The 26,608-nt window shown below is 50.4% G+C and overlaps 2 protein-coding genes and 1 pseudogene across 10 annotated transcripts in view; 2 read left to right on the forward strand and 1 right to left on the reverse strand.

Moving 5' to 3' along the window:
- The window catches only part of ZFYVE9 (zinc finger FYVE-type containing 9), a 211,203-nt gene extending 208,101 nt beyond the window's left edge, over window positions 1–3,102 (forward strand). For both annotated transcript variants that reach the window (XM_032137658.2, XM_032137659.2), the window contains 2 exons: window positions 1,639–1,815; window positions 2,926–3,102. In XM_032137658.2, the coding sequence (XP_031993549.1) occupies window positions 1,639–1,815; window positions 2,926–3,087 (339 nt within the window). In that variant the 3' untranslated portion in view covers window positions 3,088–3,102. The remainder of the gene's footprint in view (window positions 1–1,638; window positions 1,816–2,925) is intronic.
- The window catches only part of CC2D1B (coiled-coil and C2 domain containing 1B), a 32,322-nt gene extending 9,339 nt beyond the window's left edge, over window positions 1–22,983 (reverse strand). The window contains exons 1-26 of one of the 8 annotated variants that reach the window (XR_004245179.2): window positions 22,836–22,983; window positions 21,273–21,355; window positions 19,642–19,786; window positions 18,551–18,657; window positions 18,024–18,179; window positions 17,475–17,600; window positions 17,125–17,284; window positions 16,756–16,934; window positions 16,509–16,584; window positions 16,300–16,407; window positions 16,077–16,207; window positions 15,735–15,807; window positions 15,381–15,511; window positions 14,831–14,948; window positions 14,576–14,748; window positions 14,051–14,176; window positions 13,429–13,487; window positions 13,231–13,347; window positions 12,799–12,872; window positions 12,631–12,689; window positions 12,421–12,472; window positions 11,863–11,962; window positions 11,631–11,721; window positions 10,545–10,674; window positions 3,617–3,783; window positions 2,990–3,069 (exon numbers count right to left, since the gene is read on the reverse strand). Coding sequence is in view for 7 of the 8 variants with exons in the window: in XM_032137664.2 (XP_031993555.1) it covers window positions 10,546–10,674; window positions 11,631–11,721; window positions 11,863–11,962; window positions 12,421–12,472; window positions 12,631–12,689; window positions 12,799–12,872; window positions 13,231–13,347; window positions 13,429–13,487; window positions 14,051–14,176; window positions 14,576–14,748; window positions 14,831–14,948; window positions 15,381–15,511; window positions 15,735–15,807; window positions 16,077–16,207; window positions 16,300–16,407; window positions 16,509–16,584; window positions 16,756–16,934; window positions 17,125–17,284; window positions 17,475–17,600; window positions 18,024–18,179; window positions 18,551–18,657; window positions 19,642–19,786; window positions 21,273–21,341 (2,559 nt within the window). In the remaining variant the exon portion in view is untranslated. Of the gene's footprint in view, window positions 1–2,930; window positions 3,070–3,616; window positions 3,784–8,482; window positions 9,970–10,544; window positions 10,675–11,630; window positions 11,722–11,862; window positions 11,963–12,420; window positions 12,473–12,630; window positions 12,690–12,798; window positions 12,873–13,230; window positions 13,348–13,428; window positions 13,488–14,050; window positions 14,177–14,575; window positions 14,749–14,830; window positions 14,949–15,380; window positions 15,512–15,734; window positions 15,808–16,076; window positions 16,208–16,299; window positions 16,408–16,508; window positions 16,585–16,755; window positions 16,935–17,124; window positions 17,285–17,474; window positions 17,601–18,023; window positions 18,180–18,550; window positions 18,658–18,879; window positions 18,950–19,641; window positions 19,787–21,272; window positions 21,356–22,835 lie in introns of those variants that run through there. The other 7 variants (XM_032137663.2, XM_032137660.2, XM_032137664.2 and 4 more) reach the window with 7 other exon arrangements.
- Window positions 22,984–25,272: 2,289 nt separating this feature from the next.
- Window positions 25,273–26,057, forward strand: LOC116458067 (group XIIA secretory phospholipase A2-like; annotated as a pseudogene).
- The last annotated feature ends 551 nt before the right edge of the window (window positions 26,058–26,608 follow it).

The raw sequence follows: 26,608 nt of genomic DNA on the forward strand, positions 1-26,608 counted from the left end.
TAGAGACGGGGTTTCACTGTGTTAGCCAGGATGATCTTGATCTGACCTTGTGATCTACCCGCCTTGGCCTCCCAAAGTACTGGGATTACAGGCATGAGCCACCACGCCCGGCTGAGGCTAATTATTAAGTCTTCAGCCTGGCCAGCATGGTGAAACCCCATCTCTACTAAAAATACAAAAATTAGTCTGGCTTGGTGGCAGGCTCCCATAATCCTAGCTACTTGGGAAGCTGAGGCAGGAGAATCGCTTGAACCTGGGAGGCGGAGGTTGCAGTGAGCCGAGATTGTGCTATTGCACTCTAGCCTGGGCAATAGAGCGAGACTCCATCTCAAAAAAAAAGAAAAAAAAAAGTCCTTTGGGCCGGGTGCGGTAGCTCACACCTGTAATCCTAGCACTTTGGGAGGCTGAGGCAGGAGGATCACCTGAGGTCAGGAGTTCGAGGCCAACCTGGCGAAACCCTGTCTCTACTAAAAATATAAAGATTAGCCAGGTGTGGTGGTGCACACTTGTAGTCCCAGTTACTTGGGAGGCTAAGGCAAGAGAATTGCTGGAACCCTGGAGGTGGAGGTTGTAGTGAGCTGAGATCGTGCCACCGCACTCCAGCCTGGGCAGTGGGCAGCAGAGTTAAGACTCCATCTCAAAAAAAATAAAGTCCTTTGGGCCAGGTGCAGTGGTTCATGCCTGTAATTCCAGCTCTTTGGGAGGCCAAGGCGGACAGATCACCTGAGGTCAGGAGTTCAAGACCAGCCTGGCCAACATGGTGAAACCCCATCTCTACTAAAAATACAAAAATTAGCCAGGCATGGCGGCACATGCCTGTAATCCCAGCTACTCAGGAGGCTGAAGCAGGAGAATCACTTGAACCTAAGAGGCAAAGGTTGCAATGGGCAGAGGTCATGCCACTGCACTCCAGCCTGGTGACAGAGCGAGACTTTGTTTCAAAAAAAAAAAAAAAAGGAAGTCCTTTAACTTCCTTTAGTCCTCTAAGGGACTTGCTCATGACCCTTCCTCTATGGTGCTAGGACTTGGGTCATCAGTTCCAAGTGTGTTCCACTTCTGTCTGTGCACAGTGCTGACACAGCGCCCGCCTCTATAGTGGCAGGGCTGTGTGGTGGAAAAAGCTCTGCAATAAAAGGCTCAGATGCCAGGCTCAGCCTGGCTCTTCCTCTGTCTCTTAAGTTCTTCTGTGCCCTTGAGCCAGTCAATTCCCTTCCAAGACTAATTGTAAAATAAAGCAGCTGGGTCACGTCAGCTATAAGGGCCATTCTCTTAGACTTAAGATCATTTTCTAGGTAAATTGTCCACATATAGGGATTACCTTTTAGTGGCATACAATGCAAAATGGAGGCCTTTTCTAGTTCTGAGAAGAATGTGCCATTGCAACCATGGAGGCTTGCAGGGAGTTAGGCAGGCTGCTGCTGCCATTTTGTGGATGCAGAGACAGAGAGACAGGGATTTTTTTTTTTAGGTGGAAGACATAAATGTCCGACTTTTCCTGGCCCAGGGACTTTATGGTGTCCTGTTCCTGTCATGTCTTCTGCACATCTTGAAGAATCAGGGTGCTCATATACAGTAAGCTAATCTACTTCTCCCAAAATCTAGGCACAAGTTTAAAAGTCTCTTTTGTTTGGGGAACAGGTGTTTTTCCTAGAAAACGATGACCAGCACAATTGCCTCAGTGATCCTGCAGATCACAGTAGATTGACTGAGCATGTTGCCAAAGCTTTTTGCCTTGCTCTCTGTCCTCACCTGAAGCTTCTGAAGGAAGATGGAATGACCAAACTGGGACTACGTGTGACACTTGACTCAGATCAGGTATGACATGTCTTCCGCAGCTTTTAAAGCTGGCCTTGGGCAGCATCTGTATTTCTGACATGTGAGTTTTTCTGCATCACCTCAGAGAGCTTAATTCTCCGACCTTGTGGCCTGACCAGATATAGTGTTCTGGCCCTCTCTTTAATAGTACTATACCCACATGTGATGCTTGGTCAGATTCTCTCAGAACCCTTTGAACTGTGGCTTCTTCACCTGCATGCCTTCCAAGGAGCTGGTTTCCTTCTTAGTGTGGGGTAAAGAGGGGAGCATGTGGTAGGACCTGCCAGGTCCTGCCTTGATGCTTACAAATCGCCAGACCTCTCTGTTCCCTCAACACTTTAGCTTCGAGTCACTTAGAACTTGGGTGTAGACTCAGCTTGATCCCCCTTCCCCACTGAGTATTAATTCTTCCCAGCAAGCTGCTTCTGGCCTGAGTGCTTATGAGGAGAAACTGGTTCCTGAGCACAGGGTTGTGCCACTATCAGGGAATGATGAAAGGTTCTGTGTCTGGCCCCAGTTCCTGACTAGTCATCAACAAATATTTATTTTTTGCTTAACGGTTTTCCCAATGCTATACTAATGAAGTATTCTGGTCCTATCTCACGTAAAACAAAGAACAAGCATTTTTCTGCTAAATATGTGAGCCTCTTGAGGGCAGGGCCCTGATACATTCATCTTTGGATCCCTGTGTTTGTAGTTGCTCAGAAGACGGTGCATGGATGAACAGATGAATGCAAGAACAAATATTCAGTTCCTACTATGTTAGGGAGCTGTACATTGTGTATTTCTCATTTTAATTTTCACAACCAAAGATTAAGGTATTATTTCTGATACTCCATAACTTTTCACACACCTCTCCCCTTCCCCAGAAAACTAAGACCATATCAGGTTAAGTGGCTTACCCAGTGCCTCATGGTTGTCAAGTGGTCAGGAGGAGTAAACAACAGGATAAGTGACAATCCAGAAAAGAGGATAAATTTGTATTCACTGCCATATGTCTAGCCTATGGCCAAAAAGGACATCTCCTTTCCTGCTCAGCCTCCTTGCCCTCAGCCCTGGAGAGGCCTTCTCTGTTCAGTAACCTCTCCTCCTTTTCTCTCTGTGGTATAGGTTGGCTATCAAGCAGGGAGCAATGGCCAGCCCCTTCCCTCACAGTACATGAATGATCTGGACAGCGCCTTGGTGCCGGTGATCCATGGAGGGGCCTGCCAGCTTAGTGAGGGCCCTGTTGTCATGGAACTCATCTTTTATATTCTGGAAAACATCGCATAAACAGAGAAGACTTCATTTTTTTTCTGTTCAGACTTGTTGCAACAGCAGTCATACCCAAATCATTTGCACTTTAAAACTGGAAGATTAAGCTTTTGTTAACACTATTAATGGGGTGGGGAATAGGGTGGGAGTGGGGGTTTGGGAGACGGGTGGGAAAGGGTGGTTGGGGGGACAGATGTTCCATAATTCTAAGTCTTCTATGCATTGTCCACCAAGAAGATCTGGGCAGCTTCTGTTCCTGCACAACAGTTATGCTATCCTCGCAGCTAATCCCATTCTGTTACTGTTTAGACAAGAATTCTGCTCCCCTCTCAAGATTTACGTATGGTCATGTGCTCAGAAATGTTCAAATGGGTACAACCATCACCAAGGGTGGGATGGGAGGGCAGAGGGAAATAAAATATCAAGCATCAGTTCTTGCACTCTTTGTACAGAATTGGTATAAAAAGGATAATTCCACACTGATCTTGTCCCAGTTACATCACAGCTGTTTATCAAGTAGAAGTCACACTTAGATTTTTGTTTTTACCAGATTATTCACTGAAGTGAATCGAAGACTCGAGGGCTTAATCTACTCTTCTAGTTTCGGAAAGGCAACTCAGTGTAAATGTCATATGGAGAGCAGAGCTGAGTTCAGGATTGCTGGAGATCTGCCCGTGTGGATGGCAGGTATTCAACTGGGTATTTCTGTGAATGCTGATGGAATACACCCAGGACATTTTTAGTTATAAATACTGGAGGAATTTAAAAATGCATTTTATTGAGAAATAATTTAAACTTCTAGGAAGTTGCAAGTACAAAAAAACCCATGCACACTTTACCCAGATTCCCCTCTTGTTCACTTATTAACATTTTGCCCCATTTGATTTGTCAGGGTTTCTCTCTCCCTTTCTCCTTCTCCATAAAAAATTGAGGCATTTGAAACTGGCCGGGCGCGGTGGCTCAAGCCTGTAATCCCAGCACTTTGGGAGGCCGAGGCGGGCGGATCACAAGGTCAGGAGATTGAGACCATCTGGCTAACATGGTGAAACCCCGTCTCTACTAAAAAAATACAAAAAAAAAAAAATTAGCCGGGCATGGTGGCGGGCACCTGTAGTCCCAGCTATGCGGGAGGCTGAGGCAGGAGAATGGCGCAAACCCGGGAGGCGGAGCTTGCAGTGAGCTGAGATCGCGCCACTGCACTCCAGCCTGGGCGACAGAGCAAGACTCTATCTCAAAAAAAAAAAAAAAAATTGAGGCATTTGAGAGTAAATTGCATACATCATAGGCTTTTACTCCTAAATGCTTCTTTCCTAAAAATAAGGATATTCTCTTACACAACGGTAGGACAGTTCTGTACTTCAGTCAGACACTGATTTGATACGTTAACCTGGCATCTGCCCAATGATGTTCTTTGTAGCATTTTTTCCCTCCAGTAAACCTTCCAGTATAGAATCAGACATGGCTATGGCTGTCATGACTCGTCTTGATCTTTTATGTCATTGATATATTTTTTTTTTGAGACGGAGCTTATAACCAGTATATGTAGACTTTCAGACCATGCAAATATCTTGCCTATGAAAGTGTCCTGTTAAATTAGCATATGCATTGATGTTTCTTACCTGCACTGATCTTTTACTATGATGTTTGCAAAACGATTTTCCAATTCTAGCACATTCTCCAGCTTTACAGGTTGCATTTGGTAATCTACTATAAGCAGAAGCCCTTCCTTCCCAATTTATTCATTTAATTTTCATTATACACTCATGGACTGTTTTTTTTGTTTTGTTTTGAAACAGTGTCTCACTCTGTCACCCATGCTGGAGTGCAGTGGCACAATCTTAGCTCACTGCAGCCTCAAACTTCTGGGCTCAAGCAATCCACTCACCTTGGCCTCCCAAAGTGCTGGGATTACAGGTATGAGCCACCAAGCCTGGCCTTTTTCAGTGGTTCCAGTTCATTATTTTGGTGCACAAATGATCTCAGCTTTAGCTAGACAAGAGACTCTTCAAGCTGGCTCCTACATCCTGGTGACATGCTATTTTTTTTTTTTTTTTTGAGTACTTCTTTTTTATTTCTATCCTAACAAGATGCTTCAGGCTTATCTTGTGCTTATCCTGCCCTAGCCCTGGAATCAGCCATTTCTGCAAGGAGCCCTGGCTTCTTTTAATGGGAGTGGTATTAGAAACCAAAATCTGGTTTATCCATGATATGTGTGATGCACTGTGACCTTTTTCTGTTTCATTAAAAATTTATTTTGATCTTAGACCAAATGGATTCCACAATGCACATTTTGAAAATACTGCTTTAGGGCAATGTACTCCATTGTCACTGGCGTCTTCTAAAAGCCAAGGCTAAACTAGTTTTTCTGCAGTATTAGTACAGCTCCAAGAATTCCCTGGAAACTAGTGCAGGCTTCTGGGACAGCGACAGGCTGCTCCCCAGTGGCTAGTGCTGGGTTTAGCACGAGGCAACAGCAGGCTGTGGAGCTGTGTTTGCGGCGGCAGCTGTTTTCCAGAGGCCTAAAGGCCTGGCCTGGGAAATGTCTGGGTAGGTTCATCCTGCTCTCTGAGGTGGGAGCTTATAGTCGACATCTGCCTCTCCAAAGGTTTTACCGATGGTGGCTGCACAGAACTCTTACTGTGACCTTTCCCACAGGCTCAGAAGTACTCAGAGCTTCTAAGGGGGAAGCTTGGCCCACAGAGCAGCAGCTTCTCAGGACTGAGCCCTGGGAACCACTACCTCCAAACCTGACAAGAATAGGAAGCACTTGTTAACAGGGGCAGGTTATTTTTGGTCTAATAGCCAGCTTTGTCTGAACATACCTCAAAAGTTTGGAACTTCTACAGGGACTGGTCCTGTTTTCCTGTGGTTTATCTTCCTGCTTGCCATTGTACTTATTTATTCTGGTTCAGTGCAAGCTTTTAAATTCTCCCACTAAGGACAAACTCTGGCCCTCAGATCCTTTCTCAGCTGCATCAAATGTCCTCTGTGTTTAGTAAAATCATTTGTGGAATTGGGCGTAAAATAGCCAATGCTAGTTAATTGTTTTCCTTGTTTATCCTTGCTTTTATACAGTGTATATTGTAAGAATTATATATAGCAAGGGGCTGAACCACCACATTTCGAAATAGGCAAATTTTCTGGATTGTAAACTTAAAAGATTGAGATACAGCAATCCTTCTATACTGAAGAGGAATAGAATTGCCATTCTGGTAATTTATTAAATTTTTAAAAATTATTAAATGCTTACCAAATGCTAGGCAATGTATTTTTATCAACATCTTCTGAGGAACTACTGGACTCTAGGGCTACAGATTTGAAATTATGCTTCTGTAAATTCCCACGTCTTGTCTTCCCCCAGCCACAGTGGTTCCTCAACACTGGTGGGCCCAAGATTTTCAGTTAAATTTACCTCTAGATAACTGGTCACCTGGGAAATAATTTATGCATTTAACACATTTCAAACAACAATCAACCTGCTGAACATAATTTCTGGAATTAGCAAGTTTGTAATGATGTTTCTTTTTTTTTTTTTTTTTTTCCCTTGAGATGGAGTTTTGCTCTTGTTGCCCAGGCTGGAGTGCAATGGCACTATCTCGGCTCACTGCAACCACCGCCTCCCGGGTTCAAGTGATTCTCCTGCCTCAGCCTGCACAATATCTGGGATTACAGTCATGCACCACCACGCCCAGCTGATTTTGTATTTTTAGTAGAGATGGGGTTTCACATTGGTCAAGTTGGTCTCAAACTCCTGACCTCAGGTGATCCGCCCACCTTGGCCTCCCAAAGTGCTGGGATTACAGGCATGAGCCACCGTGCCTGGCCGGTTTCTATTTTTATAATGCAAAAATAATAATAATGGCAATGGGAATTCAGGGATTGTATGTAGTCAGAAGGGCTAAGGAGTGGGGAGAAATGATGCCATTTTAGAGCCTGGGCAGCTGAGGCAGAGAAGAAACAAATCCGTCTGTGGAGCTGACCCAGGTGCAAGCTCCCAGGATCTGCCAGTTTCAGTCGCATGGTTTCATCCTGAAAGCAGCTGCCCTTACTTAAGGGACAAAGTCTTTTAGGAGCTGCCCACAAATACTTGGAAAACAAGGCTTCAAAATCCAGAAGGAACAATGCAAATTTCAGAATGGTGCTATGAGAAAGGAAAAATGTTAGTCACAAGAGTTTGCCCTTTAATTGTAAGCAAGACTTCGTGATTCTAAAAAATTTCCGTAGTTTATTCAGTTCGCTAATTCAGAAAAAAGTGTGCATTGCATGAGATCAAAGAATTGAAAATTTTAAAATGATTTGGGTTGTAGCTGGCTCCGAACTGCAGGTGAGTCACTAATCTCCAGTGTTTGGTTACTGTATTTGTGTTTGTTTTGAGACAGAGTCTTGCTCTGTCGCCCAGGCTGGAGTGCAGTGGTACAGTCGAGGCTCACTGCAACCTCTGCTTCCTGGGCTCAAGCGATTCTTGTGTCTCAGCCTCCCTAGTAGCTGGGATTACAGGCGCTGGCCACCATGCCCAGCAAATTGTTTTTGTTTTTAGTGGAGACAGGGTTTCGCCACGTTGGCCAGGCTGGTCTTGAATTCCTGACCTCAGGTTATCCACCTGCCTCAGCTTTCCAAAGTGGTGGGATTACAGGCATGAGCCACTGTGTCCCGCCTGTTTACTGTATGTGGATAAATCTCAGGACAAGATGAGGCTGGGACAGGCTCCTCCCACTACCAGTGACACATGCATGCCTTTGGCTACAACAAAGGCCTTTTAAGAACTTCAGTCTCCAAGTCTGGTGGGAGGCTTTGTCTTGCCTCCTCAGCCTGGAGGTTCTGTTTTGAAAGAGCAAAGAAGCAGACTGAAATTGAATGGGTTGCAAAGGAGAAACCTTTAGAGCCATAGAAAACTTTGTATCTATAGAAATAGGCCATTTCCAGCAGAGGCCTGAATTTAGAAACTCCTAGAGCTGGCCGGAACTTTAGAGGATAACCACAGTGTTCCCTAACCCTCTTAAAGGGAAGCACTGGGTTGGATACACACCCTAAGGGGAGTAGGTTGGGTCAGGAACCCTTCCAGCCACCTTTCTTTGCTCTATAGGTCATCTTATGAAGGCTAAACACTCTCCTTTTCATTCTAGATTATTGCTGTGTTGCAGACACGTGACTGCAATTAAGTGTTAAATCTCACATCTGTGTTAGTATTGCTGCATTGCAGACACGTGACTGCAATTAAGTGTTAAATCTCACATCTGTGTTAGTTTTGGTAGCTCACTTCTGATAAGATTGGCCAGCCGGGTGCGGTGGCTCACGCCTGTAATCCCAGCACTTTGGGTGGCTGAGGTGGGCAAATCACGAGGTCAGGAGTTCGAGACCAGCCTGACCAACATGGTGAAACACTGTCTCTACTGAAAATACAAAAATTAGCCGGGCATGGTGGTGGGTGCCTGTAATCCCAGCTACTCAGGAGACTGACGCAGGAGAATCGCTTGAAACTGGGAGGTGGGGGTTGCAGTGAGCTGAGATCGTGCCACTGCACTCCAGCCTGGCCGGCAGATACTCTGTCTCCCAAAAGAAAAAAAAAAAAAAATTGGCCAGAGGGCTCCCGGGGAAAAAGAAGTCACTTGTGTGTAGTTCCCGCTCTGTGACCCACTAAAAGCTCTGCGTTTAAGGGCAGGGAAGCATGGTCCAGCCCTGTTATCCCCCAAAAGGACACACATACAAAGCTCAGTTCTTGAGCTGTGCTTATGCAATACTATAGTGATCAGTAAGCTGAATGTATATTTGCTTCACTTCTAACCTTTTTTAAAAGTGATCTTGAGGAATGCTTTGTTGATCTTGAATTAATGATTCAAAAAGGGGGTGGGGGAAGATGGGGTATTTCTAAGAAATGTAGAATATTTCAGTTTTGAATATTAAATCTATTACAACTACAAACCCCTTCATAGTCTCCATCCATTCAGAAAAACAAAGCCAAAGGAGAGTTTCTTGGAAAAAACTAAGGAAGTTCCCCAGGTTAAACAGCTGAAGAGGAAAGGCTTTCCCTGCCCTCTCTCAAGAGGAAGCCACAGCAGCCGTTTGTCACGTTACTGCTACCCTGGCTTTTAAAAAGTGACAGGGAGCAGGACTTTTGTTTAGGACTTTGATGGATACTCTGTGTAGTTGAGTATAAAATCCCTACAATTAGACTTAGTTTCCTAAATAAATAAACATGTCTACATAAAATTTTATATATATATTTTTTCTTCCAGTTAACAGTCTTTTTTCTTGGGTGGGTGGACCAAACCCCAGATCCAACCTTCCCCTTACTTCCCACCAAGTAGTACCAAAAACAAACAACTTTCCCCCTCCACTAAGTCCTTAGGGAAGCAGGAAGGCTAGTGCAGCAGCTGTCAGGGATAAAGGCACAGGCAGAGCTGGGGTGACGGAGTTGTCTGGGACAGGCTACCACTGGCCCACTGGAGTCACGGAACCCTGACATCACCCTCAGTAGGGGAGGTTCCCGATCACCCTCAAGTTCTCCCATCCCATAGTTACATCTTTTAAAGGCACATCTAGAAGTGGTGCAACTGGAGGCAGGTGTAAGCTGTACACAGTTGCCACGCAGGGGTTAAGGGGCTGCAGGACTCCTCCATGGTACAGAGGAACGAAGGTGTCCTTGCCCTCTTCCAGACTGGGGGCAGGGGGGGACAGCGGGGAGATGGGCTCCTGGAACCCAGCCTGTTTCTGTAGAGGCCCCAGAGGGGCCAACAACAGGAAAGACTAGGGTTGTGGTCAGTAGCGCACATGCTTAACAGGTCTTTGGTGCTTGGGTAGCAGCATCTCTCTTATGTACAAAGTCTTCTGAAGCCAGCAAAGCTGGGAAAGTCAACTCCTGCGCAGTCGCGGCCTGACTCCTCTCCTGGTGCTGGCCATCGGCTACACGGGTGCAAAGCACAAGAAGTCAGTCTAAACTGCAGTGAAAACATAAAGATTTTAGAGGCCGGGCGCGGTGGCTCACGCTTGTAATCCCAGCACTTTGGGAGGCCGAGGCAGGCGGATCACGAGGTCAGGAGATCAAGACCACAGTGAAACCCCGTCTCTACTAAAAATACAAAAAATTAGCCGGGCGTGGTGGCGGGCGCCTGTAGTCCCAGCTACTCGGAGAGGCTGAGGCAGGAGAATGGTGTGAACCCAGGAGGTGGAGCTTGCAGTGAGCCGAGATTGAGCCACTGCACTCCAGCCTGGGCGACAGAGCGAGACCCTGTCTCAAAAAAAAAAAAAAAAAGATTTTAGAAAGGGTTTCCTAAAGATAGTTAAACCTTGGAAGGTTACCTTCTCTTCCCAGTTCTACTGAGGAACATCAGAAACTCAGCCCATAAGCCCTACCCAACAGTTTGGCCTCTTCGTCTTTCTCACAGATGAGAAACTCCTAAGTTTTCTCTCCAGATATGAGTTGAGTAGTTGAGTAAAAGGAGGGGGCAAAGGTTCTGAAGGCCCAGAGAACTGCCCACCTCACAAGCCCCTGGGCTCCAGAACCAGCCAGTTCTCAGTGACCATCTGCACATCCTGGCCACTCAGAGGCTCCCGCAGCCTCACCTTCACCTCCAGCTTCCCCCCGGTGGGCTTCCTTCCATCCAGGACCTGTGAGGACCACAGAGAGGGAGATGGTAACTAAGGGGACAGAGATGGGGAGCAGGCAGGTCCCTACATTCCCAGGAAAGAAGTGAGAGGAGCTAAGATGTCCTGTAGCATGAACATAGGAATCTCCATTCATGACAACCCTACCCTCCCAGTATTTGGAGGAGGAGATGGTGGTGGTTTTAGGTGAGTCTTATTAAAAAAGTAATAAATAAATCCAGACAAGCATCCTAGAGCTCTGTTCATTTTCTCCTCCATCCCCACAGCAACTTCTGGAAGAAACATTGGCTTGAAGAAGCAGCCTTCCACTGACCCAAACCCTCACTTCACAGATGGCCAAGAGAGAGAAGCAGATGACTCTATGTGGCAGTCAGCACTGGAACCCCATGCCCAGGGTTCCTTCCCATTCACCACGCTACTCCCTCTTCTGGGCAGAAGATGAGGCAGTTAGGGCACAAAGCAGTACGACAGGCCCAAGAAGTCCAACCACTCTCAGTGGCTCCAATAGAGACCAGGGCCCACATAAGAACAACTTCCCCAGGCAGGTAGTAGGGACAGGTGTGCTGCAGTGGGAAGAGCTCCAGCCTACATAGGTTATCAGTAAGGAGCTGGCCATAGCTCTGCCAAGGACACACCATATGAGCTTACAGAACCCCCTTTCCTCTCGGACCTGAGTGAGTTTCCTCATTCGTCAGAGGCAAGGTCGTATAGTCCTTGCCTATGGAATCCATTGAGTTCATGGAAACAAGGAGGCTGCCTTCTCCTGGGTCCCTCTGAGATTTCTCAGACCTTCTAAACCTCTCCATCTGTGAAATGAGGATTCCACCTACTCTAAGCACACTTGTGGAGAATTTCAAATTAAGTAATGCGCACGAAAACCTACAACAAAGTGTGGCGTTCAGTGCATATTGGCTCTTCTCGTACCAACCCCTTTGGCTTGCCCACACCCCAGCCCCTACCTCCACAATTTCTCTGATCTCACACGCATTCTCCAGCCGCTCCAGTTTCAGGTGTGCTGTGCCAACCAGCTTGTCGCTTCTGAAGAACGACCTGGGGAGCCAAGAGGCAGCAGAGGATTGGACTGGGCAGGGAAGGCAGGAATGTGCTGGCTGAGCCCATGCAGGGGCAGCAGTGACAAACGCTCTTCCCTCCTCCCGGCCCGTGTGGCAGTGTGACCGATGGGAGCCTCACCCTTTGTGGAAGATCTCAAACTTGATGCCTTTGCTCTGGATCACCCTCTTGAAGCCCCGGTGGTTTCGGTTGATGTTTAGTTTGAAGAGTTGATCAAATTCTGGCAAAGGGGGAGAAAGCAAGGAGGGGCTTGGCTCTCGGGATTTCCTGAGGAAGTGGAAATGGAGGCCCAGGGCTGGCTGCCTTCCCCCGATCTCTCCACCTGCATTTTGGGGTGACTGCCTCCAAAGGGTGGTAGAGCATCGAGGTCCTGGCCTTGGAAGTGAGTTTTTGTACTCTTTTTAGACATAGATTATAACAAAGTAGGAAAGACTTGGAATTGGGATACAGAATTCCTGTGTTCATATCCCATTTCTACCACTTCCTTGCCATGAGGCCCCAGGCAAGTCCCTGCACCTCTCTTCGCGTTTCTCCAACTACAGAAGAGGCATGTTAACAGCACCTTTATCTCCCAAGTGGGGTGGATCAAGTTAAGGGCATAGATGGGAACCCACTCTGGAAACACCAGTGCTGCCCACACACTGAGGGAGGAGAAAGAGGCCCACGTGTGGCCCTCACCTGGAGAGTTTGTGTTCTTCACCACAGCTGTTTTGCTTTTTTGAGCCTGGTCCTAAGCAGTGAGGAGGGAGAAGTCAGGACAGCGTATAAACACAGAGGCACACAGAGCAGGCACTGCAGCCACACCTCCCAGGGATGGGAAGAAAGTGAGCACAGGGTCCTGGAATGCAAGGCGGGTTTCAGAGGATCCTACTTCTACCTGAACCTCACCGAGTTAGGGTAGTGAAACTCAAACCGCACAAAAGCATCCAGGTCATCGGGAGTCACCCCTGGGAAGGAGAAAAGGGAGTCAAGTCAGAGGGAGTGGCCAGGAGCCTAGCACTTGGAGTGGAGTGTCCGGGCAAGAGCCTCCTGGAGTAGGGGTGGCCCTAGGGTTACCTGGAGGGGCTGGGAGGTTCATTCCCCGGACAATGATCAGATGCATTTCTGTGCTGTTGAGTTCTGAGAAGATCCTAGAGCCAAGAGGGAAGGAGAAAATGCTCAAAAGTGAAGGGCAGTGGTGGAACAAGGTCCCTTCTTCCAGGGCCTGTCTGCCCAGCTGGGTGGTGACAGGAGGGAGGGAAGGCAGAGCTGGTATGCAGACCTTGGTCTCTGACTTCTGGTCCAGAGCTCTTTCCACAGCACCCAGACAGCTGTGTGCTCTCCACTAGCATGCACCCTGTCCTACTCCTCAGCAGCTCCAGTGCCCACCCAGTGCCCACAGCAGGGCCAGGGTTGGGAAGCCTCATTAAAGGGGAGAAGTCTCTGGCCTGGGCTCCCAGCCTCCTGCCCCTCCCTGCCTGGAGCCCCTGTTTCCCTAGGCCATGGTACCTCACAGTCTGGAATGTCTTCAACTCAAAGTGGTGGCTGGGAGGGTCGAGGCCCTGAGCCTGGGCCAGCTGCAGGATCTCCAGCTGTTTCTTGCAGTCCTGAGCAAGCTTCTCAAATCTGACAGGGATGGGTATGTCAGCATGATGGTGGATTTTCTGCTCCCCACCCCATGAGCCCAGCCCCAGCCCTTGCACTTACCGGGTGGTCTCAGCCACGTTGCCCTGATGCATGAACTGCTTGGAGAACAGCAGGCACTTCTGAAAATAGAGGCCCAGAGTGACTGCCGAGCCCAGAGCAGGACCTGCCTCGGTTGGCATTCAAGGCTAGACTTCTCAAAGCTTCAACTTTCCTCTGTAGCCTCACCTCTCTCCTCCCACAACACAGCCCCAAGGGCACTACTCCCAAGTCTCACCACGTTTCTCTGCCTACACTTTCGCCATTTTCTCTTCTGAGAACAGCCATTTCCCAAATTAGCAACTCTTTCCATCAAAACCTAACTCAGACATCCCCTCAGAAGGCAGCCTTTCCAGAACAGGTGGCAGTTCCGATACATACATAAACATACATGCACATCAAAATGTTCTTTCTTTCCCTCTTCTCTGTTGTTTGAACTCTGTACCACCCCGAAAGAGGGGTATTAACCCATCTCACAGATGAGGAAAATGTAGTTCAGAGAGGGAAGTGCCTTGCCCAAGTCACACAGCGAGTAAGTGGAAGAGCTAAGAATTCGAGTCCAGGGCCGTGTGGTCTGAGCTCCAGGTCTTCCTCCACGGGGAGGCTGTGGGCACAGAGGGGAGGAACAGACGAGGGGCCTGCTGACCTCTTGTTGCTCCAGAAGCATTTTTTGCAGCTGGGCATACACCTCCTCTGCCTTCTGGGAGAGTCGCAGGTCCTCGTGGTGGATGAGGATGAAGTCACCCTCCTCATCCGTCAAGGGCGAAGGCACCTACCCAGGTCACAAGGCCCCTCGGGCCCCAAGAGTCAGATTACTCCTCTACCAAGTCCAACAAAGGCAGGAACCCAAACTAAATAATTCCTCAGCTTCTACTAAAGTCCAGTGATGACAACTCATCACCTCCCATTCTATCCCGAGATAACACTCTTGCCTCCCATGGCCTGGCCCAGTCTTGTCATCTCTGACCACGGGCAGCCCACCTTCCCTTCTCCTGGTTTCCTTTGGGGCCGTGACGTAGAGGGGTATAAGCAAAAGGCTCTTTCCCAGCTGTCATCATGTCCTGTCCAAACCCCACCTCATCCCAGAAGCTGCCCTCGTTCACTGCCTGTCAAGCCCGCCAGCCACCTTCTCCGCCTGAGAAGTCCTGGTGGTTAACCAGGTGGGACTCACCTTGGACAGATCAACAGGTCTGCCAGATCGGGCCTGGATGATCTGAGCCTCAAGACATTTGGCCACCCGCAGATGGGCTTTGGCCTGCTCCAGGTCCTGGCTGCGCTTGGCCTGCAGGGCTGCCCGCTGGTACTGCAGTTTCCGTGCCTCCAGCAGTGCCAGCTGCTCCCGCACTGAAGGGAGAAGGCCACTGGTTAGGGCCACACCTGCCCTCTCTAGGCCCTCGGTTCTTCACCCTGCTTGTCCCCAACTCACCAGATGGACTCGGTGACTCCTTAGAACTTGAGGCCCTGGGCTCAGGCAGGCACTGGGATGAAGGGACTGCGGGCCGTGCAGGTTTCTTGGCCACTGGGGCCTGTGCTGGGGGCTCACCCTGCAGGTGCCCAGAAGGCTGTTAGGAGGGGATGTCTTCCCCAGCATGGCCATGGCGGCTCCCAGACTTGGGCTGTCTTCCTAACGCTGTACTAAATTGCTGTGTGACCTGAGATGGGTGGCTTCTCTTCCTGGGCCCTAAAAGATCTGAGAACTAGAAGCAGCCTCAGAAGCTCTCACATCTAACCTCCCCAACAGGAGAGAGACTGCAGGATAATGGGGACAGAGCTGGGGCTCTGGGTTCAGAAAGACCTTGGTTTGAATCCTAGCTCTGCTATTTCCTAGCTGGGTGTCCTTGGGCAAGTTTCTTCTCTGTACAGTGGAGGAAAGGATATGTACCTTATTGGGCTTGTTAGTATGGACAACAGGGTCTGGGTTTACCCCTCACCTGCTATTCTCCCCACCAGTCCTGGAGTTGAGCCCTCAACCAAACCTCATCCTCGTCTTCATCAGCCGGGGCTGTATCCTCTGCGGAGGCCAGTTTCTCTGCAGCTGCCAATGTCGCTGCCACTGCGTCCTCCTCAACACCCATAGTGGGCTCCAGGCCAGGGATCGGGGGAAATCCTGTGGGAGAGAGATGCATGGGAGGGGCAGGGAGCAGCCTCAGAGAAGCACAAAGCTACCCGGGGTCCTGTCTGGGGCACAGCTCTGCTAGGGCATGGCTGGGATGGATGGCTCCACAGCGGGGAGGCAGACGCATGAGAAGTCATCCCCACTGGCTGTCCCCTATTCCCTTCTTGCCCAGGGACCACCTCCTCACAGAGCCCCTAGGCCATGCCCCACTCACCTGGAGGAACAGGCAACTCAGCAAAGTTGACTTTCCGTCCTGCTCGGTGTGCTCGAATAGCATCTTGATATTGCTGCAAGGGAAGGAAAGGAGGGGCCTGTGGTCGGCAGCAGCCCACAGGCCCTCTGCCCAACATGACACACAGTGGAGCAAGGAGAGGGAGACTGGTGGGAAGACAGCAGCCAAGGGAAAAAAAAAAGATCCCTAAGGCAGCAAGAGCCCCAGAGAGACAAACAGATGAAGGTTCAGAAAAGACAAGGACTAGCCGGAGGACCAGGGAGACAGAGCACCCAGCCAGGGAAGAGGCCAGCACAGGCAGGGGCTGCACAGCCACGGGCCCACCTTGGCAATTCGTTCATGCATCCGAGCCTTGCGCTCATCCCCACCACTCCGGGCCTGGATGCCCGCCTCGCGGTACTTGTTCAGCCTCTGCTGCAAGGCATCCAGCACTGTCTGTGACTCTGTAGGGGCCACTTGAAGGAAAGAAGGAAGAAGTGGGCATCAGCTCAGCCTGCCCCCCAATGCCTGCAGGTCCCCACGCCACAGTCCCACCATCCTGCCCTACCTGGGGTTGCTGGGACATCAGGGGCCATCACTGGCTGGACTCGCTCCACGGCTGGGGGAACGACTGAGGGTGCTGTGGGGGCCTGAGAAGGCTGCCGGGGCTCCAGATCTGGGGGACCCAGGGTAGAGATGTAGGTGGGAGGGCCTGGCCAGCCCCAGGCCTGCTACTCCTCCCCAACCCCACCACAGCCTGAGCAGATGCATACTGACCCTCAGGTGCCGGGGGCATGGCACTGAGATCCACAGGCTGCCCCTTCTCCAGGGCCTCCAGGACAGCACCAAATCTCTGCAGAAGTTGGAAAAGCAGGTGTGGGTGAAAGCCAGGGGACCCCAAGAGCCTGGGCTGAAACAACCCCCACTCAGTCCAATCTCACTCAATCTCAGTCTAGCTCCCTTTCTGAGCCTCAGTTTCCCCATCTATAAAATGAGGGTGGGTGCCCTGAGCCAGATGCCATACCTTCCCAATCCTCATGAGCTCTCGGGCACGGTCTAGCTCTCCAGCCCGCTTGGCACTGAGGGCAGCCACTTTGTACTCTCTCTGTCGGGATGACAGCAGGGCCCGCGGGTCCGGGTCTGAGTCTGAAACGGGCTGGGCAGAAACGCCAAGGAGGCTGGTCTCAGGTTGGGAGGGGTTGTCTATAAGGAAACAAACAGTCCCCAGAGAGCACATGAGGGTCACAGAAGAAGGTGCCCATGGACCTCACTGGCCTGAGGATGTCCTGGGGAGGATGTGACCAATGGTAATGAACAGTGGTGGCAAGCTGGGGACACAGGCTGTGGGCTATGACCCCAGGAACTAGAACAGGATTTGGGCATCTGCAGATACCTGACTCCAAGACGGGGGGAGCTGGAGGGTCTGCCTCAGGGCTCCTGTTGGCTGGTTCCTTGGGGGCCAGGGGCCGCTTTCCTAAGGCCACTGGAGGTGGGATCTCATCCTCATTGATCTTTCTGCCTCTCCTCACAGAGGCTAGCTGTGACTCCAAGGTCTGAGGGAGAGAACTGGTCCAGAAACCCAGCCAGCCATCTCAGCCCAGACCCTGCTCCAAGACAGGCCAGGGGTGGCCCCCTAACCCCCAAAGTCTGGTGGGGTGACCTCCCCTCCACTGGTGCAATCTCCACCAGCCACCATTCATGCAGCCCCCTCCCCTGCCCTGCTCCCAGCCTAGCCCAACTCACCTTCAGGCCACGCTCACAGCGCCTGGCTTTGGCTGCTTCGCCTGCCTCCTTGGCACTGGCCACAGCCTCTCGGTAGTTTCGAATCCGTTCCTCCAGCAAAGCATGTAGACCCTGAGATGCTCCGGCCTATGAACAATTCAGCTAAGGGCCTGGCCACTCCAGGGCCTGCTAGGCCTACCATTCTCCCTCTGCAGAAGCTCCCCTAGAAGATGGAGCTCTGGGACTCCAGGAGAAAGAAGAGCCTAAAAGCCTTAAGGCAGGAAGCAAAGGCTCACTGGAGAGGCCAGAGGCCATGGCAGAGGCAAATACAGAGCCCCAGTTAGTGGAAGCCAGGAAGTGGCTCCCGGGGGTGGTCTGGGAGAACAGAGAGGCCTTTGAGGCTGGCGGCCACGGAGGAGTTTCTTGTGCTCAGTTTCTGTTTGGGGCGGCTACTGGAGGAGGGTCCTGGAAAAGGTGACTGCAGCCTTGCTGTGCAGGCCAGGCCACACACGTGTTATGTCTGGGCACACAGGAGCATCAGACGCACAGGGGCCCTCCTCCAGAACCCACCTGAGCTGCTGGGGCTGAAGCTGTCAGGACGGCTGTCTGCACTGGAGGTTCAGTGTCTTCTAGGCCGTTCTCCTCAGAGCCGCCTGGGTCAGCTACCTCATCACCATCCAGGGGCTCAGTCTCCTGGTCCACACCTAAGACTTCCTGCAGCTCCGTCTAGGGAGATAAAACACAGCCCAGGAGCTTGGGGTCCTCAAGACCATACCCACGACAGGACCTGAGAGTAAAGGACCCTCTCTCTCAGCAATATTCCCTAACATCAGTCACTGTGCCTGAGTCCCCTTCACCAAAACATTTCTTTAATCTGACCGAGGATAGCCTTGAAAACAGTAATTACTCCAAATCTGAGAATCCCCAACTGCAGAGCTTAGACCAGAAGTCAAAGAGACACGCCACCCACTATACAGCCAGGAGGGGCAAGCACTCACTCAGAGTCAGAGAATAGAGGGGCACCCCCAGCCTCCTCTCCACTGCCCTCTCCTCCACCAGGCCCAAGCTTGCCTGGGATACCAGCCTGGCAGACACACCAGCAGCTCTGCATCTTCCTCCAGCCCTTCCTCCTCCTCCTCCTCCTCCTCCACATCCTGCATACAGTCTGCCGCCAACTTCTCGATGTGGGCCATGGGCAGGGGGGCTGGGGGAAGAAGGTCACAACAAGTCAGCACAACTCAGATAAGGTTGGGGATGAGTAAAGGAGGGGCTTGGTAGATCCACCCAGGCAGAAATCCCCCTTCCCTCCCACAGCAGAGTCCCACCTGGAAAACTGTTCTTCATTTAAGACCCAGTTCAAAAGACCCTCAACAGGGAAACCTTCCTCGGCCCCCCACCAAGCAACAAGCTGTTCCTTTCTCTGCACCTCCGCCTACAGTAGCCTGACATAGACATGGCCATCCACTCTCTCCAACCTCCAACAACACCTTTCACATCTGTAAAGATTTTCAAAGTCCAGTTGAGCTTCAAAACAAATCTGCAAGATGGATAATATCCCCTTTTCATATACTGAATAAATTGAGAAACTTCCAACATTAATTTTCCTGTCACTGCAATCCTAGTAAGTGGCAGAGCTAGGATTCAAACCTAGGCTTGTGCCACCCCAAGGCAGGAGCAGTGAGCCCCTTCCTAGGTCCTCCCATTATCCTCAGCTCAGGGACACACAGGATGGTGGAGGATGATGGGGGGATTCTCTGAGGGTTCCTGGTGAAAAGAGAGGAAGATTTAGACCTCCTGATCCTCCCAGGCCTAAAGTCTCTGTTCTCATCTGGGCTGTGGAGGGAGATTCCACTTAACTCACTGGACACAATTTCTATGTACTTCCTATGTACCCAGTTCATTCTGTGCTAACTGGGCCCCTACCCTACACCAATACCGTGGCTAGGGCTAAGGATGGGGGCCTGAGTCAGTCTGAGAAACACATTTGTCCATAATGGGGAGGGGCCAGCCCAGGCCATGACACAAGGTGGGGAAGCAGGGCGAGGCTGCCTCTTGGTGGGAGTGCTGCAGAAGGTACATGGGTATTGGAAGGACCAGGGGATCTGGCTGGCTCCATCCAGCTGCAAGGTACCACCAGCCTGTGCCCATCTTGTCCCAGCACCAAGCCCAGCCCTGTGTCCAAACTCACCCTGCCCCTTGGGTGCTGGCTTCTTGCCTGTGGTTCGTGCTTCCCCTGTGAGAGCCAGCAGCTCAGCTTCCAGGTCCTCATCATCTTCAGCCTCATCCATGCCCAGCAGCATGTCCTCAGGGCCAAACTCCATAAAGAGCCCCATCTGAGAGCAGAGCAGGACTCTTAGGAACCACACAACAAGCAGGGTAGAGCCCAGCTCCAGAGCCAGACTTGGGGCTCTCCAAGTCCCAATCAGTGGCTCCTTCAGTCTGTGAGGCCCAATGTGCAGAAAGAAACTGAGGCCTGCAACATTACTCCTTGAGACACTTACCTTCCTAGGGACTCAACAAAAAACCCAGTAAGACCACACTGAAACTGAGACAGTCTTGTGAGAGAGTCAGAATTTAAAACACACTACCATTATTACGACTAACAGCAATAGCTGCCACGCACTGTTCTTAGCGTTCTATGTGATTATCTTAACTACCTCAGTTAATTCTCACAATTCTGAGAAGGTGGTCCTATTTTTTAAAACTCTGATAAAACACATACAACATGAAACTTACCATCTTAACCACTGTTAAGGGTGAGTTCAATGGCATAAGGACATTCACACTATCCCGCTACCATCGCCATCATCCATCCACAGAACTGTTTTCATGTTGTGAAACAAACTTTCTACCCATTAAACATTAACCCCCCTTCCTCCCCTCCTTCCAGCCTCTGGTAAGCACCATTCTTCTGTTTCCATGCATCTGACTACTCTAAGTAGAGGTACATCCTTTTTTTTTTTTTCTGAGACACAGTCAGGCTCTTGTCGTCCAGGCTAGAGTGCAGTGGCGCTATCTTGGCTCACTGCAACCTCTGCCTCCCGGGTCTAAGCGATTCTCCTGCCTCAGCCTCCCAAGAAGCTGGGACTACAGGCACATGCCACCACGCCCAGCTAATTTTTGTATTTTTAGTAGAGATGGGGTTTCACTATGTTGGCCAGGCTGGTCTCAAACTCCTGACCTCAGGTGATCCACCCACCTCGGCCTCCCAAAGTGCTGGGACTACAGGCGTGAGCCACGGCACCCAGCTCACATTCTGTTTTTATCCCAATGTTCAGATGAAACTGAGACAGTCTTGTGAGACAATCAGAATTTAAAACAAGCTCTTTGCAACTTGAGTCTATGCCCTTTACCCCACCTCCTTTCTTACCTGCCTTTTTAAAGACAGTAAAAATGGACTAAGAAGTCTCAAGACGTAGGCCCAGAAGAAATAAAGGAAGAAAACTGGAGAGGAGACCGCCCTGTTCTTCCACTTGGGGCACAGCCATCTGGCCCTAGGCAGTGAAGTCCTCCCACTGACTACAGCCCTCATGCCCTGGCATCCCTGGCTAACAAGCAAAGTTCTGACCATATCTAAGGAACCTTTGAGAGCACTGAGGTCCCATCAGAACATCCTAAACTTTGGTGATTCCTGAACCCTCTCCCCACTTGTATGTGGCAGCGATGAGTAGGAGGGTGTCTAAGGACTCTGCCACCTCCAGGAGGCATTGCTCCGTCTCTGAACTAATGGGGGAACTACACGTGATCCAGTTTGCCTAAGCTGTCTAGGGACCCCCATCCCCAAACTGACCCAGTAGCTTAGAAGGCTAAGTTCCATACCTGCTTGGCAGCAGCCACTCCTTGGCCTCTGGCCTGAGGGCCCTTCCGAGGTCTTGGCCCTGGCATCATGGCAGCCTAGATACCTATGGAAGAGTTACAGAGATTCAGGCTGGAGTAGCCCATAAGCCATGCCCCCAACAGTGCTACCTGTGGTAAGGTGTGGATAGTAAACTCCCAAAGAAGGCAATGCTGAACACCAAAGGATGGGTTACCTTTAATTAAAGCACTGAAGCAGCACAGGCCATGGGAGGGATGGGGGATCACCTGTTAATGGGTTTACTGGGGAGTGTTCTGAACGGACTCAAATTTAAAAAGCACACTCAGGGAAGTACTCTAGGTTCAGTGTGAGTGGAAGGCTGGGTAGAATTCAGAAAGGTTCTAAAGCTGTGCTTATGGAAGTCACAGCTGGCTATTTAATTTTAAATTTTAATGAATTAAAATGAAACAAAGCTAAAAATCTAGTCCGTCAGCCACAACAGACACATTCCAAGTGCTTAACAGCCATATGTGGTGAGGGGCTATGACCAGACAGCACACACACAGAACATTTCCATCATCCAAGGACATTTCATCAAAGTTCCATCTCACAGCTGTGCTCTGGAGAAAGCTGGCTCGGCATTCTGATTCCCATAAAGATCTCACAGTTATTCAAGGACCTCCTGTGTCAGACCTTGTGCTGGGCACTGGGAGCGCAGAAATGAATCTAAGACGGTCTCAGCCTTCAATGACCATTTACAGGGTGGAGGTAGACTACAGGGGGTTGCCCCAGGGGCCATGGGTGCCCTGAGGTGACCCCTTCTTCAGCACTGGGAGAAAAGGCTCCTCCTTCGAGGCGGTGACGCCTGGGCTGAGTCACGCAAAGTTGGGGGAAAGAGGGGAATAGGATTCCAAGCCCAGGGAACACCTGACGGCTCTGAAGTGGGGAGCAGCTTGGCCTGTACAATGGAACCTGAGGCCTGGTATGACTGGGGCATAAGCAGTGAGGCCTGAATGCACACACCGAGGTGCAAATGTGAGCAAGCAGCAGAACACGAAAACCTCTAAGCCGAAAAGCGTTTGGGTATTATTCTGAGTGCGCTGGGAAAGAAGTGGCGGGATCGGATCGGTGTTTCAGAAACCCCATTCTGGCAGCAAAGGGAAGGTGCACAGGAGGTAGGGGGTAAAGGCAGGAAGCCGGCGCATCTCGCCACAGCCCAGGCGGGGAGACCAGCTGACGGGCGTGGAGGCGGCGGGGAGCGGGCGTGGAGGCGGCGGGGAGCGGGCGGAGGAGCTGACTGGCGCTCCGGGGGACTCTGAGTGTCAGATTTCGGGACTTACGTGAGCGGCAGGGCCCCGGGAGTGACCCCGGCTCAGGCGAAAGCGAGGCCGGTCAGACACTCCAAGGCTGCGGCCCCAATGACAGGGCCAGGCCTCAGGAAAGGTGTGCAACAGAGTCCGTAGGGGGAGGAGACACGGAACCACCACTCCCGCGCTGCGGGACGCCGCCCTGCCCCGCCCGCGCCGCCTCCATCTACCCCGCGGTCCCCAGAGCTCCCCACGCCGAGCGGCGGGGACGCGGCATACCTCGCGGTGAATCCGAGCCAAACCCCGGCCTTGTCCGACTCGGCACCGCCCTGGGCTCCCGCGGGCCCTGGGCCGCAGCGGTAGCGACAGGAAGCGCCCGCCGGGGAGGCGGCTCGCGCGCAACACGTGACCCCACTGGCCGGCGGCCGGCAGTGCGCATGTGCACGGCTACGCGGGCGGGGGGCTCCGACAGGTGACACCAGGGCGGGGTTCGCAGCGCGCAGGCGCGTTCGGGCAGGTAGCGCAGGACAGGAACGCTGGGCGGTTCCGCCAGGGCGTCCACCGGCCGGCTCAAATGAGGTCGCTGCGCCCAGCCCTCGCCCACTTGCAGCCTCTCCACCGAACCTCCTCCCTCACTCAGCCCGAGGCGCTGGGCGCTCGCTCGCTCGCTGGACTTACCCCGCCTCCAGCCCTCGCCCCGCCCCACCGAGCAAGAGGGCGGGGCCTACCCAAGCTCCGCCCCGGAAGCGAGACAGGGGCGGGGCTCGCCTGCTTGTCCATGTCCTTTAAGTCTGGGGAAATGGAAATGGGGCCCACCATATTTTTCTTAATAATTCAGCACCTGAAAGTATCCTTTTCCGGTCCGCTGAAAACTTCAGACAGGCAGAGCTCGCTGCACATCTTAAATACTTTAGAAAGTCTAACACTAAGTTCTCACTCGCCTACCTTGCTGTGCAATCAAATGGCATGGAGGGTATTAAGGAGAGAAACGGAGGGTATTAAGGAGAGAAACGGAGTGTACCCGTTTTCTGCCAAGCTTGTGTCAGTCACTTTTCATAATGGAGCTTATACCAGTTCTCAATCCTGCAAGATGGATATCATCTCTAGAAGAAACGGAGGCTCAGAGAGAATTATTTGCCCAGGGAAATACAAAACCAACCTCTTTAGCATCAGTAAATATGCTCTAGTCTAGTTTTCTAAGGAATGCACGTTTCTCCCTGCGGCTTGCAGAGTTCAGTTAACAAGAGATTGAGCTCAGTAGTCCGAGACCAGCCTGAGCAACATGGCGAAACCCTGTCTCTACAAAAATTTACAAATATTAGCTGGGTGTGGTGGTGCGTGCCTGTAGTCCTACCAACTGAGAGGCTGAGGCAGGAGAATCGCTTTAGCCCCGGAGGTCCAAGCTGCAATGAGCTGTCAACTGCACTCCAACCCGGGTGACAAGGTGAGACCCTGTCTCAAACTAAAACAAACAAAAAAACCGAGAGAGTAATGGGGAAGTGGCCAGATTCCCATCTAAAGTAACCACTTCGATTTTGGGGGGAGAGAAGGGCTTAAAAGGAAAATTTGATATGGGAAGCATGCAAGAATTGTACAGAGTACAACGTCTATGTGTCTCGTTCTGGTGGCTATCTCGGGTCCCAGCCTACCTGGAGCGTGGGCTGGTCTCATCTCCACAATGGCCCCGCTGTTGACTAGCCACCTTGAAGTAATCTTTGGAATTTTGCAACTGTGTCTCCAGGCTTTGTTTGTCTGTCTCAAGATTAGCCCTTGGAACTTCTAAGAAGGCAGATAATTAAATACTAGCATACAGTAAGATAAATGTGAAGGGTGTATATACAGTGAGAAAGGGAGGGATATGGGGTCTACTTTACGGCTAAGGGAAAAAGGCTTTTGCAGTTTGCTTCAAGGTTATATCTTGAAACCCAAGGGAAAGGAAAAAAAAGTTTTAAAATGTGTTTTAAAGTTAAACTGCTGGATTAGTTTCTTCTGTCTAAAACATTGCCATCTCCCCTCCTGCCTATGGCTTGAACTTTTAAATTATGTTTTGTAGTTAGCGGTTTCAAAGATCTCCCAGTTTACTTGGACAAAGGGCTTTTCCATCTCCTGATTGCTTACTTTTTTTTTTTTTTTTTTTCTTGAGACAGGATCTCACTCTATCACCCAGGCTAGAGTGCAGTGGTGGGATCTCCGCTCACTGCAACCTGCACCTCCCAGGTTCAAGCAATCCTCTCACCTCAGCGTCTTGAGTAGCTGGGACCACAGGCACGTGCCACCATGCCCAGCATTTTTTTTTTTTTTTTTTTTTTTTTTTTTGTAGAGACATGTTTTTGCTATGTGCCCAGGCTGATCTCAAACTCCTGAGCTCAGGGGATCCACCCACATCAGCCTCCCAAAATGCTGGGATTACAGGCGTGAGCCACCATGCCCTGCTCGTTACCATTTTTAAATTGAGGTTCCACATCCATATTTCTCATTCCTTTTAAAATTATTTAAAGATTTTTATAATGAAACATTTAAGATATACACAAAGATACACAATATTTAACATTTACTAGAATGCAAGCTCCAGAGGGAGAAATTTTTTGTTGCTTCTCCAAGTGTCTCGTGTCTACAGCAGTGCATGGTACATAGTAGGCACTCAATAGTTCCTTGTTGTGTGTGTGAATTAACTACGTGGGCATCTATTACCAGTTTAAGGAAAAAAAAAAAAACAGGTGAGCGGGCGCATCCCCGCGACCGTGCTGCCTCCCCGAGGCGGTTCACGTAAAGCCAGCGAGGCCCTGCCGGCCAGCCGGGAAGGAGGCATGGATATGGAGCTGGCGGCTGCCAAGCCTGGGGCCCGCGCCGCTGCCTAGCGCGTCCCGGGGACTCTGTGGGGACGCGCCCCCCGCCGTGGCTCGGGGACCCGTAGAGCCCGGCGCTGCGCGGATGGCCCTGCTCCCGCGCCCCGCGCTCACCCTCCTGCTCCTCCTCATGGCCGCTGTTGTCAGGTGCCAGGAACAGGCCCAGACCACCGACTGGAGGGCCACCCTGAAGACCATCCGGAACGGCGTTCATAAGATAGACACATACCTGAACGCCGCCTTGGACCTCCTGGGAGGCGAGGACGGTCTCTGCCAGTATAAATGCAGTGACGGATCTAAGCCTTTCCCACGTTATGGTTATAAACCCTCCCCACCGAATGGATGTGGCTCTCCACTGTTTGGTGTTCATCTTAACATTGGTATCCCTTCCCTGACAAAGTGTTGCAACCAACACGACAGGTGCTATGAGACCTATGGCAAAAGCAAGAATGACTGTGATGAGGAATTCCAGTATTGCCTCTCCAAGATCTGCCGAGATGTACAGAAAACACTAGGACTAACTTAGCACGTTCAGGCATGTGAAACAACAGTGGCGCTGTTGTTTGACAGTGTTATACATTTAGGTTGTAAACCATATCTCGACAGCCAATGAGCCGCATGCAGGTGTCATTATGAGGAAAAAACCGATCTTTAAAGGAGATGCTGACAGCTGGTGACAGATGAAGACGGAAGAACATAACCTTTGAGAAATAACTAATGTTTTTACAACATAAAGCTGTCTTATTTTTGTGAAAAAAAGAAAAAAACAACGTAGTTGAAGCTACCTGTACATCTCCCATATTGCAACACCTCCCTTTCCCAAAGATGTACCCATTATCCTAAATTTAGTGTTTATTATTCCTGAGCATTTCTATTTTTATGTAGGTATTCTTAAGCAATACATAGGGTTTTTTTTGCAAGCTTTTAAAAATTATATCATTGGTTACATACAGTGTAATTCTTCAACCTTTTCCTACTCAACCCTGTTTGTAAGCTTCGCTCAAATTGACATGCATACTGTTATCTAGGTAGCTGATTTTCATTTCTGTATATGATTCCATAGCATGAAAATAAGTCACTTTCCCAATGGCTTACCATTATAAAGAGTGCTATGAACTTTTTGTATATGACTCTTGGTGTACGTATGTGAATTTCTCTAGAGCATATACTTAGAATGGAATTGCTGGCTGCATTAGTCAGGTTTCT

The sequence above is a fragment of the Hylobates moloch genome, unplaced genomic scaffold, assembly GCF_009828535.3.
Source record: "Hylobates moloch isolate HMO894 unplaced genomic scaffold, HMol_V3 SCAFFOLD_18, whole genome shotgun sequence".
NCBI classification, from domain to species: Eukaryota; Metazoa; Chordata; class Mammalia; order Primates; family Hylobatidae; genus Hylobates; species Hylobates moloch.